Genomic DNA, 15,115 nt, shown 5'->3' with positions numbered 1-15,115 from the left:
CTGTATATATGTGACTGTGTGGTATGTGTGTGTGGTGTGAGAATGTAGCTGAGTGTGTTTGGTGTGTGATTATGGCTGTGTGTGTGGTGTGAGTATGTATGCCTTTGTGTGTGTGCACGTGCAGCTGTGTATGGTGTGTGAGAGTGGACGTATGTACTGAGCAATCAGAACAGACACAGCCCAGGCCCTGCAGGAGGTCTTGGAGGTCCCAGAGGTTAACTCTTTAGTTGCTGGATTATAGTGAGTTCGGGGGATGGGAAGGGTGGCAGAACACTGAAGAGGATTCAAAGCCGGGCCTTGTAAACAAGTAGGAGAGCCTCAAGAATTAGAAGTTCTGTTGTGTTCATTTTGAAAGCGGGCAAATAGATGGTTACTTTTAAGGAAGGTTTGTCAAAAAAGATCAAACATAAAAGGAGTTTCAGTTAACTTACAGTTAGGCAGAAAAACTGAACTCATCCCCAAATAGAAACTCCTTTACTTGCCTATGAATTAGAGTCTAGTCTGTCATTGTTTAGTGGTATTAAGAAAAGTGACATTAATCAAATTGCACAAATATCATCTGTTGGAGGTGCCATCTTTTTGCTCTGGTGGGTAGTTTTAAATATCTGTGGAAGTTTGTCACCTGAAAGTTAATAAGTAAAGGCATTCTATCCAAGGATTCCAGTTAACTGATGGATCATTTCATGGGGAAGGTTTACACCCCTTCAACCAGAACAAAAGATTTCCCTGTGATCTGGCCTGACCCAAAGAATAAAGGTGTTGGCCATTTGTGTTCATTCTCAGGGTTCAGAGATGGGCAGTGAGAAGGAGCAGAGTCCAGAGCAGCACCTGCCCGAGGAAGGGGAGCGGGGGAAGCCTTGGAGAGTGGATGACTCCGAGGGCCTTCGGATCCCAGATGGGGAGAAAGAGCACGGGCAGGAGAGCCTGTCAGAGGGGCCACAGGGGATCCAACCAAAAAAGCAGAAAGTCACTGTCCCCGCTGGAGAGCCGGGGGACCCCATTGCACATCCAAGGCCCGAGGCTGACGAGAAGCCCTTTATATGTGCCCAGTGTGGGAAAACCTTCAATAATACCTCCAACCTGAGAACACACCAGCGGATCCACACCGGCGAGAAACCTTACAAGTGTTCTGAATGTGGCAAGAGCTTCTCGAGAAGCTCCAACCGCATCCGCCATGAGCGGATCCACCTGGAAGAGAAGCACTACAAGTGTCCCAAGTGTCAGGAGAGCTTCCGGCGGCACTCGGATCTCACCACGCACCAGCAAGATCACCTGGGCAAGCGGCCATACCGCTGTGACATCTGTGACAAGAGCTTCAGCCAGAGCGCCACGCTGGCTGTGCATCACCGGACCCACCTCGAGCCAGCGCCTTACATCTGCTGTGAGTGCGGGAAGAGCTTCAGCAACAGCTCCAGCTTTGGCGTGCACCATCGCACCCACACAGGCGAGAGGCCTTATGAGTGTGCTGAATGTGGGCGGACCTTCAGCGATATCTCCAACTTTGGAGCACACCAGAGGACCCACAGAGGGGAGAAGCCCTACCGGTGCACTCTGTGTGGAAAACATTTCTCCCGGAGCTCAAATCTCATCCGCCACCAGAAAACGCACATGGGAGAGCAGGCAGGGAAAGATTCCAGCTGAAGGAGAGACCCAGGGAGAGAGTGAGGGAGACAGAATGGGAGACCCCAACCTAGTGTATGAGGATCTTTAGGATCTGCTGCTGCCCCTTTGATCTCAAGCCCTTCATCCCACTTTGGAGAATGGTTTCCTGTTGCCTCCGAAACCAGTATCTTCAGGAAGTCCTGAGAAGGGACTCTGAGTAAAAATCCTTGCCTCTTTCCAGGCCAAAATCTTGCATTGGAAAGTCAGAGGACCGAGTCTTGTCTTCATCTCCTGGGGATGATGGAGAAATAGGGTAGGCTTAGTACATGCTCATGTCATTAGGACAACCGTCCCCTGGCGTTTGAGGAAGCATCTGTGAGATGGGCATCACTGTCTGAAGGCACTCCAAATTGTATATGAACTGCTTAGGGCACACTTTAGTGGCCTGCTAGTTCCCACTGCTCTGCCCTACCTGGGCTGGGAGGAGCAACCTTCCCAAGGGAGGGGGCCTCTTTGGCCTGGAGAACAGGTCTGAGGTCCTGCCTTAGGAGTGAAAGAGAAGCCCTCAGGGAGCCATGATCCAGGGACCTTCACACTCCCCCATGTTTGTGACTTGTTACCCCCACCCCAACCTGCATCTGTTCCCCAAGTGATTAGCAGTAAAACCTTTCAAGGAAAAGTACCTGTGCACTTATTTGGGGCCACCAAAGCACTGGGGAGCTGGAGAGATGGTCACACTGTGGCCACTCTGGAAGGGAGTAGAATTCCAAGAAAGAAAGAAGGGGTGGCTGCTCTGAAAAGCAAGGAAAGCAGGCTGAGTCTGGGGCCTTTGAGGAGGAAGGGGAAAGGAAAGGAAGTAACATTAATTGAGCATCCACTATAAGCCATAGATTGTGCAGGTCACATTTACATTCTTTATCTCACTTTGTTGGCACAGCAACCCTCAAGGGAATAAGATGAAGCAATTGAGGAAGGGTGAAGTCACTTGCCATGAAGTCACACAGCAGGTATGTGGTGGAGCTAGAGTTCAAACTTGGGCATCCCTTGATTCTGAGCTGATGCACTCATCACTACATTCTCCTTGTTGGCTTCTGAAGGAGGAGCTGCTTAGAGGGCTGGCCTGGGACCAAGTGATTCCCTGGAAGTGAGAGCTAGTATGACTTCTTGATATCCTGGACCGTGGGCTCTGTGGGAAGTCAGTGTCAAGCATGAGGGCCTTTTCAACTTTAGATTATTGACTGACACTTATTCTGTGCCCAGGAAAAATGGTGGTGTAAGGGAGCAGAGGGTGAGGGGTGGGACGAGATGAACCTATAATAAGAGCCTTTGCCCTTAGTAGCAATAGCTTAGTTCCTAAGGCTGGGACCACTTGGCAGGGACCATGGCTGGCTTCCTTCCCTTCTGGGGGAAGCCTGACTCCACATGGCAGATTTCAGTGTTTCCTACATGGAAGTTTAGTGTTCAACCAGATTTCCTCCAACAAATACAAAAAGACCTCACTCTACCTCTCTTGCCAATCTGGGGTCCTGTTCTTCCAGAGTGAGGGGCCCTCTTCATTTGTAGCCAATTGGCAGAATGTGATTCTGGCACTAGGCTTGGAACTGGCACCATCCATGACCCTATCACATGGGACCTGCCATCCACCCATGGAGGGACATGCCAGGAGCTTTACACTTGTCATCTTATTGAATCCTCACAACAACCCTGTGAAGTAAGAATTATGCACATTTGACAGGTGCAGAAACAGGCTGACATAAAGTAACTTGCCTAGGATTACATAGCAAGTAAATGGCAGGGTCAGGAACCAAACCTACTTCTGCCCAAATCCAAAGCCTGTGTTTTTTCCAACTGTAAAAGAAGACTTCCCAGATGATTCCCTGACATTTGTAGGATGCTTTGCAGTTTATAAAGCACTTTTATTTCGTATACGTTGTCCTTCTTGAAAATCTCCATACAAAATATTTTAAACATATAGTCACCCAAACTTGCATGCATAAATGGGCACACTCCCTAATAAAAAAAATAGTCGCCATTAAACACCTACTGAGTGCCAGTTATTGTACACCTATTATCTCTGATCTCCATAAGTATCCTGTAAGGTCATAGTATCCCCATTTTCAAGATAAGAAAGTTCTGAGAGGTTAAATGACCTGAACTGGGGCTGAGCCTGGATTCAAATCAGGTATGTCTGATTCCAAGGCCAAGCTCTTCATTACACCCATTACAAGCTAGGCCTACTAGTCTCTCAGTCTGGGGAGCTTGGTACCATTATCCTTCCAGACCTAGAGCCTTAGTGACAACTGCCGTGACTTTTTGGGAGTCTCTGCTGCCAGTAAGACCCAGGAGCAGTGTACCAGGCACCTGCTTTGATCTTGGGGTGTAACTTGCTGGACAATCTCATTTGCCCTTTTTTGACCAAGTTCATAGGCTAGGGTTTGTCTGTTGGTCCAGACTAGTGTTTGAGTCCTGACTAGTCCATTTATTCACTCTCTGACTTCCTTTTTTGTTAACTTCTTTTATTTTCTCCTTCATTTTCTTCTCCCCTTCCCCTTCTCCCCCGCTTCCCTCCCCTTCCTTTTTCCATCTCTTCCTCCTAGTTACTATGACAATGAAGAAGACATGGCACGTGTGTTCTCTGAGTACAGGAGATTGGCACATAAACCCAGAGTTCCAATGCAGGATAGTAGGTGTCATTACAGTTGTACTGTACTGTTGTACAGTTGTACCAAGGTGCTGTAGGAGCCCAGGGGAGGGCCTTAACCTGGCCTGTACTGGACACTGGGGCCCAGAAAGTAAATAAGACATAGTTCTTCCTGTAAGGAACTCAAAGGAAGAGAAGCTCCCCTTTGAACTAGGTGTTGGGGGAACACAGGTGGGAGTGGCTAACTTCAGAGGGGAGGAGGAGGCTAGACAATGATTGAATTTGGTCTTGAAGAATGAGTAGGTGTTTACCAGGTAAAAAAAAAGGAAGGTTATTTAAGATGGGAAGGAAGGCTTAATGTTTTAGGGAATGATTAAACATTTGATGTAGTTAGAGTTTTCCTGTGTGAGGAGGAGATGAAGCTGGTAAGGTAGACAGGGGCCAGATTGTGAAGGGTGTTGAATGCCAGGATAAAGAATTTTGGACTCTGGATGTTAGAAAATTTTAAAGCAAAGGAATGGCATGATCACATTCACCCTTTAGGAAGAACACTCAGGCTAGTGTGGAGGATGAACTAAAGGGGGTCAGGTAAATTGGGAACATGCTGTATAAATAAGCCAGGTGCCATATAACGTAGAGGTCTGTTGGGGCCCTCCTGCCCCACAGAGAGCTCTGTATGATTGCCTCAGAGCCTTGCCAGTTCCACAGAATGGGAAAGTCCAAACCCTCCACACAATTTCTGCAGATTCCTGGGATTTATGCTTTTAGGGTCTTCTTTTGCCTGAGTTCCCTGTGGTCTCTTCAAGCCTTCTCTGTTTTGTCCCCATTAGTCCTGTCACAGAACTAAGAACCTTCACTGGCTTCCCTGAGAAATTCTGTCACACCAAGCATTTTTGTAAGTTTAGACTCCCCTCAAGAGATTGGGAGTCTTGGGTAGGGGTCACATCATGCCATGGCTTCCTCTCTTCATTTCTCCCATCTCTGCCCTTTCCCCCTCTCTTCCAGATTATCCTGGAAACTCCAGGTTGTTTTAACTATTGTAAAAAGTGGTTTAAGATGTCATCATCATGGTGGCACAGAGGATCCCTTTGTCTCTCCCCTTCAACCAAAGTGAGTAAAACATCCATAACCCAACAAAGGCTACGTTTCTCAACATACCAAGACACTGGAGAGATCCACACGTTGGTACATATGAAGGTAGGTGAAGAGGAGCACATAGAGGAGGTTAAATAGGGAAACAGCAGAGGCAGAGCCCGGGACCTTGGACCCCTGGCTGTGGCAGCTGAGCCAGCAGCCTCCAGCCCCAGAGAATGCAGTGGGGCAGCAGTAGAGGTGTGTGTGTGACTGCAGCCAGCCAGCTGTGGTGGCACCTGTGGCATGGGGAGCAGAGCAGTAGTGGAGATGGAGCCCCATGATCCTGGGCCCCCATCTGTGTCTCAGAGCCTGATAGCAGCAGTGGAGGCATGCACAGGACTCCAATATCCCAACCACAGTGGTGCCTGTGTCCACAAGGTAAAAGGCAACAGCAGAGATGATTCCCTGTGAAACCAGCTCTCTCCTCACTCCTCCCCCACACCCCCACCATGGCAGCATAGTTTCCAACCAGGTGATCTTGGATGCAATGGAGGCATCAGCCATCCTTGTACTCCCCAGTGGGGAAACCAGTGACTGCAGTGACACCAGCAACAGCAAGTCATCAGTAACCCTCAGAGGTGCAGGCGGCAATGATGAGAGTACCAGCAATACCCCGAATAGAGGCAGTGGAGAGTGGAACATGCAGATTCTCAAATATAGCCAGAGGAAATGCAGATAAAAGAAATCAAAACTAGTGCTATAGTGCCACCTACTGAAAAACAAAAGAGAGGTCTCTAATCTCCAACCAATTGAAAAATTTGAATCTAAACAAACAAAGCTATACCTAAATAGGAAAAGTGTCTGCTACAACAAATGAACCAGCAGAGGAATAACTCAGCGAGAACCATGAAAAACATGGTGACATGATATCACAAAAAGAAAATGACACTTCTGCAGAAACCAAATATAAAGTCATGGAAGATTGTGATCTAACTGATAAAGAATTCAAAATACCTATCATGAAGAAACTCAGTGAGCTACAAAAAAACTCAGAAAGGCAGTTCACTGAGCTCAAGTATAAAATAAATAGAAAGACTACTTTACCAAAGAGATTGACAGTCTAAAAAAGAACCAAACAGAAATTCTGAAGCCGAAGAACTCAATAAATGAGATGAAGAATGTAACAGAAAGCATTGGAAATAGAGCAGACCATATGGAACACTCTATTCAGAAACACTATCCTTCAGATATGATGGAGAAACAAAAGCTTTTCCAGAAAAACAAAAGCTGAGGGAGTTCATTGCCACTAGACCTGCCTTACAAGAAATGATGAAGGGAGCCCTCATACCTGAAACAAAAAGGCAAAGATTTACAAAGCCTTAAGCAAGGAAATGAATAGACAGACAAAAATCAGAAAATTGCAGCTCCCTATCAGAATAGGTTAGCAAACAATTATAACATAAAAGATAAAGGGGAAGAAAACATCAAAAATAACTATAAACACTTGAATTTAATCACAAACTGACAAGACAAAAAAGAATAATTTGTGACAACAATAACGCAGAAGGGGAAGAAGAAAGGGATGGAACCTGCTTAGGCTAGTGGAGATAAGAGGCTATCGGAAAAAGGACTGTCTCATCTATCAGATCTTTTATACAAACCTCATGGTAACCACTAATCAAAAAATCAGAGCAGAGTCACAAATCGTAAATGAAGAGAAAGCTGAGAAACCCATCACAGAAAACCACCAAACTGAAATGGCAGTCAGAAATACAAAGGGCAAGAAACAATGGAAATACAGGAAACTGGAAAACAAGAGATAAAATAGTAGCATTAAGCCCTTATATATGAAGAATCACTGTAAATGTAAATGGATTGAATTCTCCAATCAAAAGACACAGAGTGGCTAGACGGATTAAAAAAACAAGACCCAACAAGAAGCTGCCTCCAGGAAACACATCTCAGCTCTAAAGACAAACACAGGCTCAGAGTGAAGGGATGGAAGATGATACTCCAAGCAAATGACAAGCAAAAGAAAGCAGGTGTAGCCATATTTATATCAGACAAAGCAGACTTCAAGATAAAAAAGAGTGGTAGACAAAAAGGGGCATTATATAACGATAAAAGGACATTCCACCAAGAGGACATAACAATTATTAATATATATGCACCTACCAGAGAAACACCAAAGTATATAAAACAACTATTAACAGACCTAAAGGGAGAAATTAACAGCAACACAATAATAGTAGGGGACCTCACACCCCACTTACATAAATGGATAGATCATCAAGGCAGAAAGTCAACAAGGAGGCAGTGGCCTTAAATGAAAAACTAGACCAGATGGACTTAATAGATATATATAGAACATTCCATCCCCAAACAGAAGAATACACATTCTTCTCAAGTGCACACGGAACATTCTCAAAGATAGACCATATGTTGGGAAACAAGTCAAGTGTCAATAAATTTAAGATGACCGAAATCACATCAAGTATCTTTTCTGACTACAATGCTATGAAATTAGAAATCAACAAGGAAAAGGCTGGGAAAGTCACAAATATTTGAAGAGTAAACAACATGCCACTGAACTACCATTGGATCAAAGAAGAAATAAAAAAATACCTGGAAACAAGTGAAAATGAAAACACAGCATACTAACTCTTATAGGATGCATCAAAAGTGGTTCTAAGAAGGAAATTTGTAGCAATACAGGTCTACCTCAACAAACAAGAAAAATCTCGTGAGTAATTTTTTTTTTTTAAGTCAAGGTAGAGAGAACTTTATACTTATTATTATTTTTTTAATGAATTCCTTTTGGGTGAGGAAGATTGACCCTGAGCTAACATCTGTTGCCAATCTTCCTCTTTTTTTCCTCCACAAAGCCTCAGTACATAGTTGTATATCTTTGTTGCAAGTCAATCTAGTTCCTTCAGGTGGGAAGCCACCACAACATGTCTTGATGAGCATGCTTCTCATGTAGTTCTGTGTCCAGGATACAAACCAGTGAACCTTGGGCCACTGAAGCAGAGCACAGGAACTTAACCACTTGGCCATGGGCCCAACCCCTCAAATAAGTAATCTTAAAATACACCTTAAAAAAACTAGAAAAAGAAGAACAAACAAAGCCCAAAGTCAGCAGAAGGAGGGAATAATAAAAATTAGAGCAGAAACAATGAATAGAGACTAAAAAAATAATAACAAGGATGAATGAAACTAAGAGCTGGTTCTTTAAGAAGACAAACCCTTAGTCATATTCACTAAGAAAAAAAGAAGGCTCAAATGAATAAAATTAGAAATGAAAGGAAAAATTACAATGGATACCACAGAAACACAAAAGATTATAAGAGAACACTATGAAAAACTATATGCTAACAAATTGGATAACCTAGAAGAAATGGATAAATTCTTAGAATGATACAACCTCGTAAAACCTAATAAAGAAGAAATAAAGAATCTGAATAGATCAATCACAAGTAAAGAGATTGAAACAGTAATCAAAAACTTCCCAAAAAACAGAAGTTCAGGACCAGATGGCTTCTCTGGAGAATTCTACCAAACATTCAAAGATTTAATTTCTATCCTTCTCAAACTATTCCAAAAAATTGAAGATGACGAGATGCTTCCTAACTCATTCTACAAGGCCAATATTACCCTGACACCAAATCCAGACAAGGACAACATGAAAAAGGAAAATTACAGGCCAATATCACTGATGAAAGTAGATGCAAAAATCCTCAACAAAATATTGAATTCTGTTCAATACAGGAAATTGAATACAGCAATACATTAAAAGGATCATACCATGATCAAGTGAGATTTATTCCAGGGATGCAAGGATGATTCAACATCCACAAATCAATCGATGAGATGCACTACATTAACTAAGTGAAAAATAAAAACCACATGATCATCTCAATACATGCAGAGAAAGCATTTGACAGGATTCTGCATCCATTTATGGCAAAAACTCTCAATAAAAAAGGTATAGAAGGAAAGTACTTCAACATAGTAAAGGCCATATATAAGAAACCCACTGCTGGGGCTGGCCCTGTGGCCGAGTGGTTAAGTTCGAGCGCTCCGCTGCAGGTGGCCCAGTGTTTCGTTAGTTCGAATCCTGGGCGCGGACATGGTACTGCTCATCAGACCACGTTGAGGCAGCGTCCCACATGCCACAACTAGAAGAACCCACAACGAAGAATACACAACTATGTACCGGGGGGCTTTGGGGAGAAAAAGGAAAAAAAAAATAAAATCTTTAAAAAAAAAAAAAAGAAACCCACTGCTAACATCATACTCAATGGTGAAAAACTGAAAGCTATCCCTCTAAGAACAGGAACAAGACAAGGATGCCCACTCTCACCACTCTTATTCAGAATAGTATTGTAAGTCCTAGCTAGAGCAATTAGGCAAGAAAGAGAAATAAAATGTATCCAAGTTGGAAACGAAGAAGTAAAACAGATGATATAGTTTTATATATAGAAACCCCAAAGAATGTACCAAAAACACTATTAGAAATAATAAATAAATGTACTGAAGTTGCAAGATACAAAATCAACATACAAAAATCAGGAGCATTTCTATACTCTAACAACAAACTAGCAGAAGGAGAAATCAAGAATACAATCCCATTTGCAATTGCAACAAAAGAATAAAATACCTAGGAATAGATTTAACCAAGGTGAAAGACCTGTATATGGAACACTATAAGATATTGTTGAAAGAAATCGAAGAAGACCTAAAGAAATGTAAAATTATTCCATGGTTATGGATTGGAAGGATAAACATAGTTAAAATGTCCATATTACCTAAAGCAATCTACAGATTCAATGCAACCCCTATCAAAATCCTGATGACATTTTTCAAAGAAATAGAACTAAGAATCCTAAAATTTATATGGAACAACAAAAGACCCCGAATAACCAAAACAATCCTGAGAAAAAAGAAGAAAGCTGAATGTATCACACTCCCTGATTTCAAAGTATACTACAAAGCTATAGTAATCAAAACAGTGTGGTACTGACAGAAAAACAGACATACAGATCAATGGAACGGAATTGAGAGCCCAGAAATAAACCCACACATTTATGGACAGCTAGTTTACAACAAAGAATGGAGAATGGAGATACAATGCACATACAATGGAGAAAGGAAAGTCTCTTCAATAAATAGTGTTGGGAAAACTGGACAACCATGTGGAAAATAATGAAAGTAGACCACTATCTTACACCATTCACAAAAATTAACTCAAAAGGGATTAAAGACTTGAATATAAGACCTGAAACCAGAAAACTAGAAGAAAACATAGGCAGTATGCTCTTTGACATTCATCTTAGAAATATCTTTTTGGATATGTCTCCTCAGGCAAGGGAAACAAAAGAAAAAATAAACAAATGGGACTACATCAGAACAAAAAGCTTCTGTACAGCAAAGGAAACCATTAACAAAATAAGAAAACATCAGTTGAGAGAGGATATTTGAAAATCACGTATCTGATAGGAGGTTAATATCCAAAATATATAAAGAACTCATACAACTAACAACAAAAGCAACCCAATTTTAAAATGAGCAGAGGAGTGACATCAGCAACATGGTGGAGTGAGCAGTTCTCTTTGTCTCTCCTCCTTTGAGCTACAACTAAATGGACATTCATTGATCAATGGAGGATAGCCACACAACACATCAAGATGCCTGAGAGACCCATCCAGCTACACATCTGAGGGTGGATGGACTACCCACAGGGAGATGGTGGAGATAGGTGAGCACTCTCTGGTCCCCAGGCAGCCCAGTACCTGCATGTGACTGCTCTCTTGGCTGAAGTGCTCATACCACCACCGTGACCCCAAGAGTGGGTGTCTACCTTGGCGTGACTGTGGAAACATGTGATGTCAGCCCTGAGCCCCCGTATGATCACTGTCTGGTCCAGAGGGAAAACCCACAGTCCCACTGTGGTCCCAGGGAGTGGCTCTGGCTTGGACCCAGTGGGGGGTCCTGCCCACCAAGCACAAGAGCTGGTGCAACCTAAGCACAGACCTAGGAGCAGATGGCGGCATATCTGAGGCCGGGTGAACGAGCTATGGCTGCTGCAAATGCCTGCAGTGCCATTGCAGCCCCAAAGGAGGGAGTTTGGCTTGGCAGGACTTTGATAGCATGTGGCAGCAGCCCTGAGCCCCCATGTGATCACTCTCTTGACCGGTGGCAGAGTGCACAGTCCCACCATGATCCTAGGGAGTGGCTCTGGCTTGGTCCCAGTGGGGAGGCTGTGCCCACCAAGCACAATAGCTGGTACAACCTAGGACCAGATGGCAGTGGAGCTGCAAGTCTAGGCAAACAAGCTCCAGCTACCGTGAACATCCATAGTACTGCTGTGGTCCTGAAGTGGGGAGCACATCTGGGTGGGACTGTGGGAGCAGGTGGCAGCATTCTGGAGACCCACATGATTGCTTTGCCATTTGATGGGAGACCCCACAGGGCCACTGCAATCCCAAGGAGTGGACAAGGCTCGGTCAGGCACAGCTGATGGGGATCCTGGTAGGCTCAGATTACACAGCTCCCGCCCCTCCCGCCAGTGATGGCAAGTGGAAGCTGTGGCCAAATACTATCTCTATGCAGAGGCACAAATCCACGCTGTCATGCAGAATGGAAAAATATATTAAATCTCCAGACCAGAAGGAAAATGATAAGTACCCAGGAATCAATCCTGAAGGCACAGAAATTTATAATCTAAATGACAGAGAATTCAAAATAGCTATCATAAAAAACTCAATGAGTTAAAAGAAAATATAGATAGACAGTTCAATGAAATCAGGAATAAATTTAATGAACAGAGGGACTTATTCACAAAAGAGATTGAAATTATAAAGAAGAACCAATCAGAAATGTTGGAGATGAAAAACAAATGGATGAGATAAAGAAAAATCTGGACTCCTTGAACAATAAAGCTGGTATTATGGAGGAACAAATCAGCAGTCTTGAGGGCAGAAATATAGAAATGCTTCAGATGGAGGAGGAGCAAGAACTACAACTAAAAAGAAATGAAAAAATTCTCCAAGAAATATCTGACTCAATTGGAAATGCAACATAAGAATTATAGGTATTACAGAGGGAGAAGAGGAGGAGAATGGAGCAGAGAGCTTGTTCAAAGAAATAATAGCTGAGAACTTACCAAACCTGGGGAAGGAGCAGGAAATACAAGTGACAGAAACCAATAGATCTCCAAACATTATCAGTGTAAAAAGACCTTCTCCAAGGCATATAGTAGTAAAGCTGGCAAAAGTCAATGATGAAGAAAAAATATTAAGGGTAGTAAGGCAGAAGAAAATAATTTACAAAGGAACCCCTATCAGGCCTTCGGCAGTTTTCTCAGCAGAAATCTTAGCAGGCTAGGAGAGAGTGGAATGACACATTCAAAATTCTGAAAGACAAAAACTTTCAGCCAAGAATACTCTATCCAGCGAAAATATCCTTCAGATATGATGGAAACATAAAAACTTTCCCAGATAAACAAAAGCTAAGGGAGTTCATCACCACAAGTCCCCCCACACAAGAAATCCTCAAGAGGGTCCTCATACTTGAAAAAAAGAAAAAGGTTACAAAACCCTGAGGAAGGAGATAAATAGATAGACAAAATCAGAAAATTATAGCTCTCTATCAGAACAGGTTAGCAAACACTTAACTATAACATTAAAGATAAAGGGAAGGAAAACACCAAAAATAAATATAATCTTGTCATTTTAACCACAGACTCACAACACAAGATAGCATAAGATGTAACAATAACAACTTAGAAGGGGCAGAGGAAAGAGATGGAATCAGCTTAGTCTAAGGAATAAGAGGCTATCAGAAAATGGACTATCTCATCTACAAGGTTTTATTTATACAAACCTTATGGTAACCACTAAAAAAATAATTAGAACAGAGACAAAAATAATAAATAAAGATAAAACTAAGAAAACCAGCATAGAAAACTACCTAACCAAATTAGTAGTCTGAAATACGTGGGACAAGAAACAAAGAAAATGCAGAAGAACCAGAAAACAAGGAATAAAATGGTAGTATTAAGCTCTCATATATGAATAATCACTCTAAATGTAAATTGATTGAATTTTCCAATCAAAAGAGACTAAGTGGCAGGATGGATTAAAAAACAACACCCAACCATATACTGCCTCCAGGAAACACATCTCAGCTCCAAAGACAAGCATAGGCTCAGAGTGAAGGGATGGAGATGATACTCCAAGCTAATAATGAACAAAAGAAAGCAGGTGTTGCCATACTTATATCAGACAAAGTAAACTTCAGGATAAGACAGATAAAGAGAGACAAAGAGGGGCAGCATATAATGATAAAAGAGACACTCCACCAAGAAGACATAACACTTATAAATGTCTATGCTCTCAACACAGGTGCACCAAAGTACGTAAAGCAACTATTGAGAAACCTAAAAGGAGATATTAATAACAACACTATAATATAGGGAACGTCAACACTCCACTTACACAATGGATAGACCATCCAGACAGAAAGTCAACAAGGAAATTGTGGATTTAACTGAAAAACTAGACCAGATGGACTTAATAGATATATATAGAACACTTTATCCTAAAACAGCAGATTACACATTCTTCTCAAGTGTGCATGGAACATTCTCAAGGATAGACTATATTTGGGGAAACAAGGCAAGCCTCAATAAATTTAAGAAGATTGAAATTATATCAAGCATCTTTTCTGACCATAATGCTATGAAACTAGAAATCAATTACAAGAAAAAACTGGGAAAGGGACAAAGACGTGGAGACTAAACAACATGCTACTGAACAACCAATGGATCATTGAAGAAATCAAAGGAGAAATCAAAAAGTATCTGGAGACAAATGAAAATGAAAACACACCACACCAACTCATATGGGATGCAGCAAAAGCAGTCCTAAGAGGGAAGTTCATTGCAATACAGGCTCACCTTAACAAACAAGAAAAATCTCAGATAAGCAATCTCAAACTACACCTAACAGAATTAGAAAAAGAAAAACAAACAAAGCCCAAAGTCAGTAGAAGGAGGGAAATAATAAAAATTAGAGGAGAAAGAAATGAAATTGAAACAAAAAAGACAGTAGAAATGATCAATGAAACAAAAAGCTGGTTCTTTGAAGAAGATAAACAAAATTGACAAATCCTTGGCCAGACTCATTAAGAAAGAAAGAGAGAAAGCTCAAATGAAATTAGAAATGAAAGAAGAGAAATTACAGTGGATACCACAGAAATACAAAGGATTATAAGAGAATACCATGAAAAACTATATGTCAACAAATTGGGCAATCTAGAATAAATGGATAAATTCTTAGACTTGTACAACCTCCCAAAACTGAATCAAGAAGAAATAGAGAATCCGAATAGACCAATCACAAGTAAAGATATTGAAACAGTAATAAAAAAAACTCCCCCAAAATAAAAGTCCAGGACCAGATGGCTTCTCTGGAGAATTCTACCAAACATTCAAAGAAGATGTAATACCTATCCTTCTCAAACTATTCCAGAAAATTGAGGAAGATGGAACACTTCCTAACACATTCTATGAGGTGAATATCACCCTGATCCCAAAGCCAGACAAGGACAAAACAAAGAAGGAAAATTACAGGCCAATATCACTGATGAACATAGACGCAAAAATCTTCAACAAAATATTGGCAAACCAAATACAGCAATACATTAAAAAGATTATACACCATGGTCAAGTGGGATGTATACTAGGGACACAGGGATGGTTCAACATTTGCAAATCAATCAATGTGATACACCACA

The 15,115-nt window shown here is 41.9% G+C and overlaps 1 protein-coding gene across 4 annotated transcripts in view; it reads left to right on the top strand.

Annotated features, from left to right (window-relative positions):
- ZNF691 (zinc finger protein 691) overlaps positions 1-15,115 on the top strand; it is a 31,493-nt gene that overhangs the window by 3,457 nt on the left and 12,921 nt on the right. For 3 of the 4 annotated variants that reach the window (XM_046660040.1, XM_046660041.1, XM_046660039.1), the window contains exons 2-3: positions 784-2,609; positions 5,249-5,440. In XM_046660040.1, the coding sequence (XP_046515996.1) occupies positions 793-1,641 (849 nt within the window). In that variant the 5' untranslated portion in view covers positions 784-792 and the 3' untranslated portion in view covers positions 1,642-2,609; positions 5,249-5,440. The remainder of the gene's footprint in view (positions 1-783; positions 2,610-5,248; positions 5,441-15,115) is intronic. The other variant, XR_006888424.1, reaches the window with a different exon arrangement.

This window comes from Equus quagga, chromosome 5 (genome assembly GCF_021613505.1).
Source record: "Equus quagga isolate Etosha38 chromosome 5, UCLA_HA_Equagga_1.0, whole genome shotgun sequence".
Lineage (NCBI taxonomy): Eukaryota > Metazoa > Chordata > Mammalia > Perissodactyla > Equidae > Equus > Equus quagga.
The sequence above is the reverse complement of the archived record's forward strand: the minus strand, read 5'-3'. Positions and strand labels throughout refer to the sequence as shown.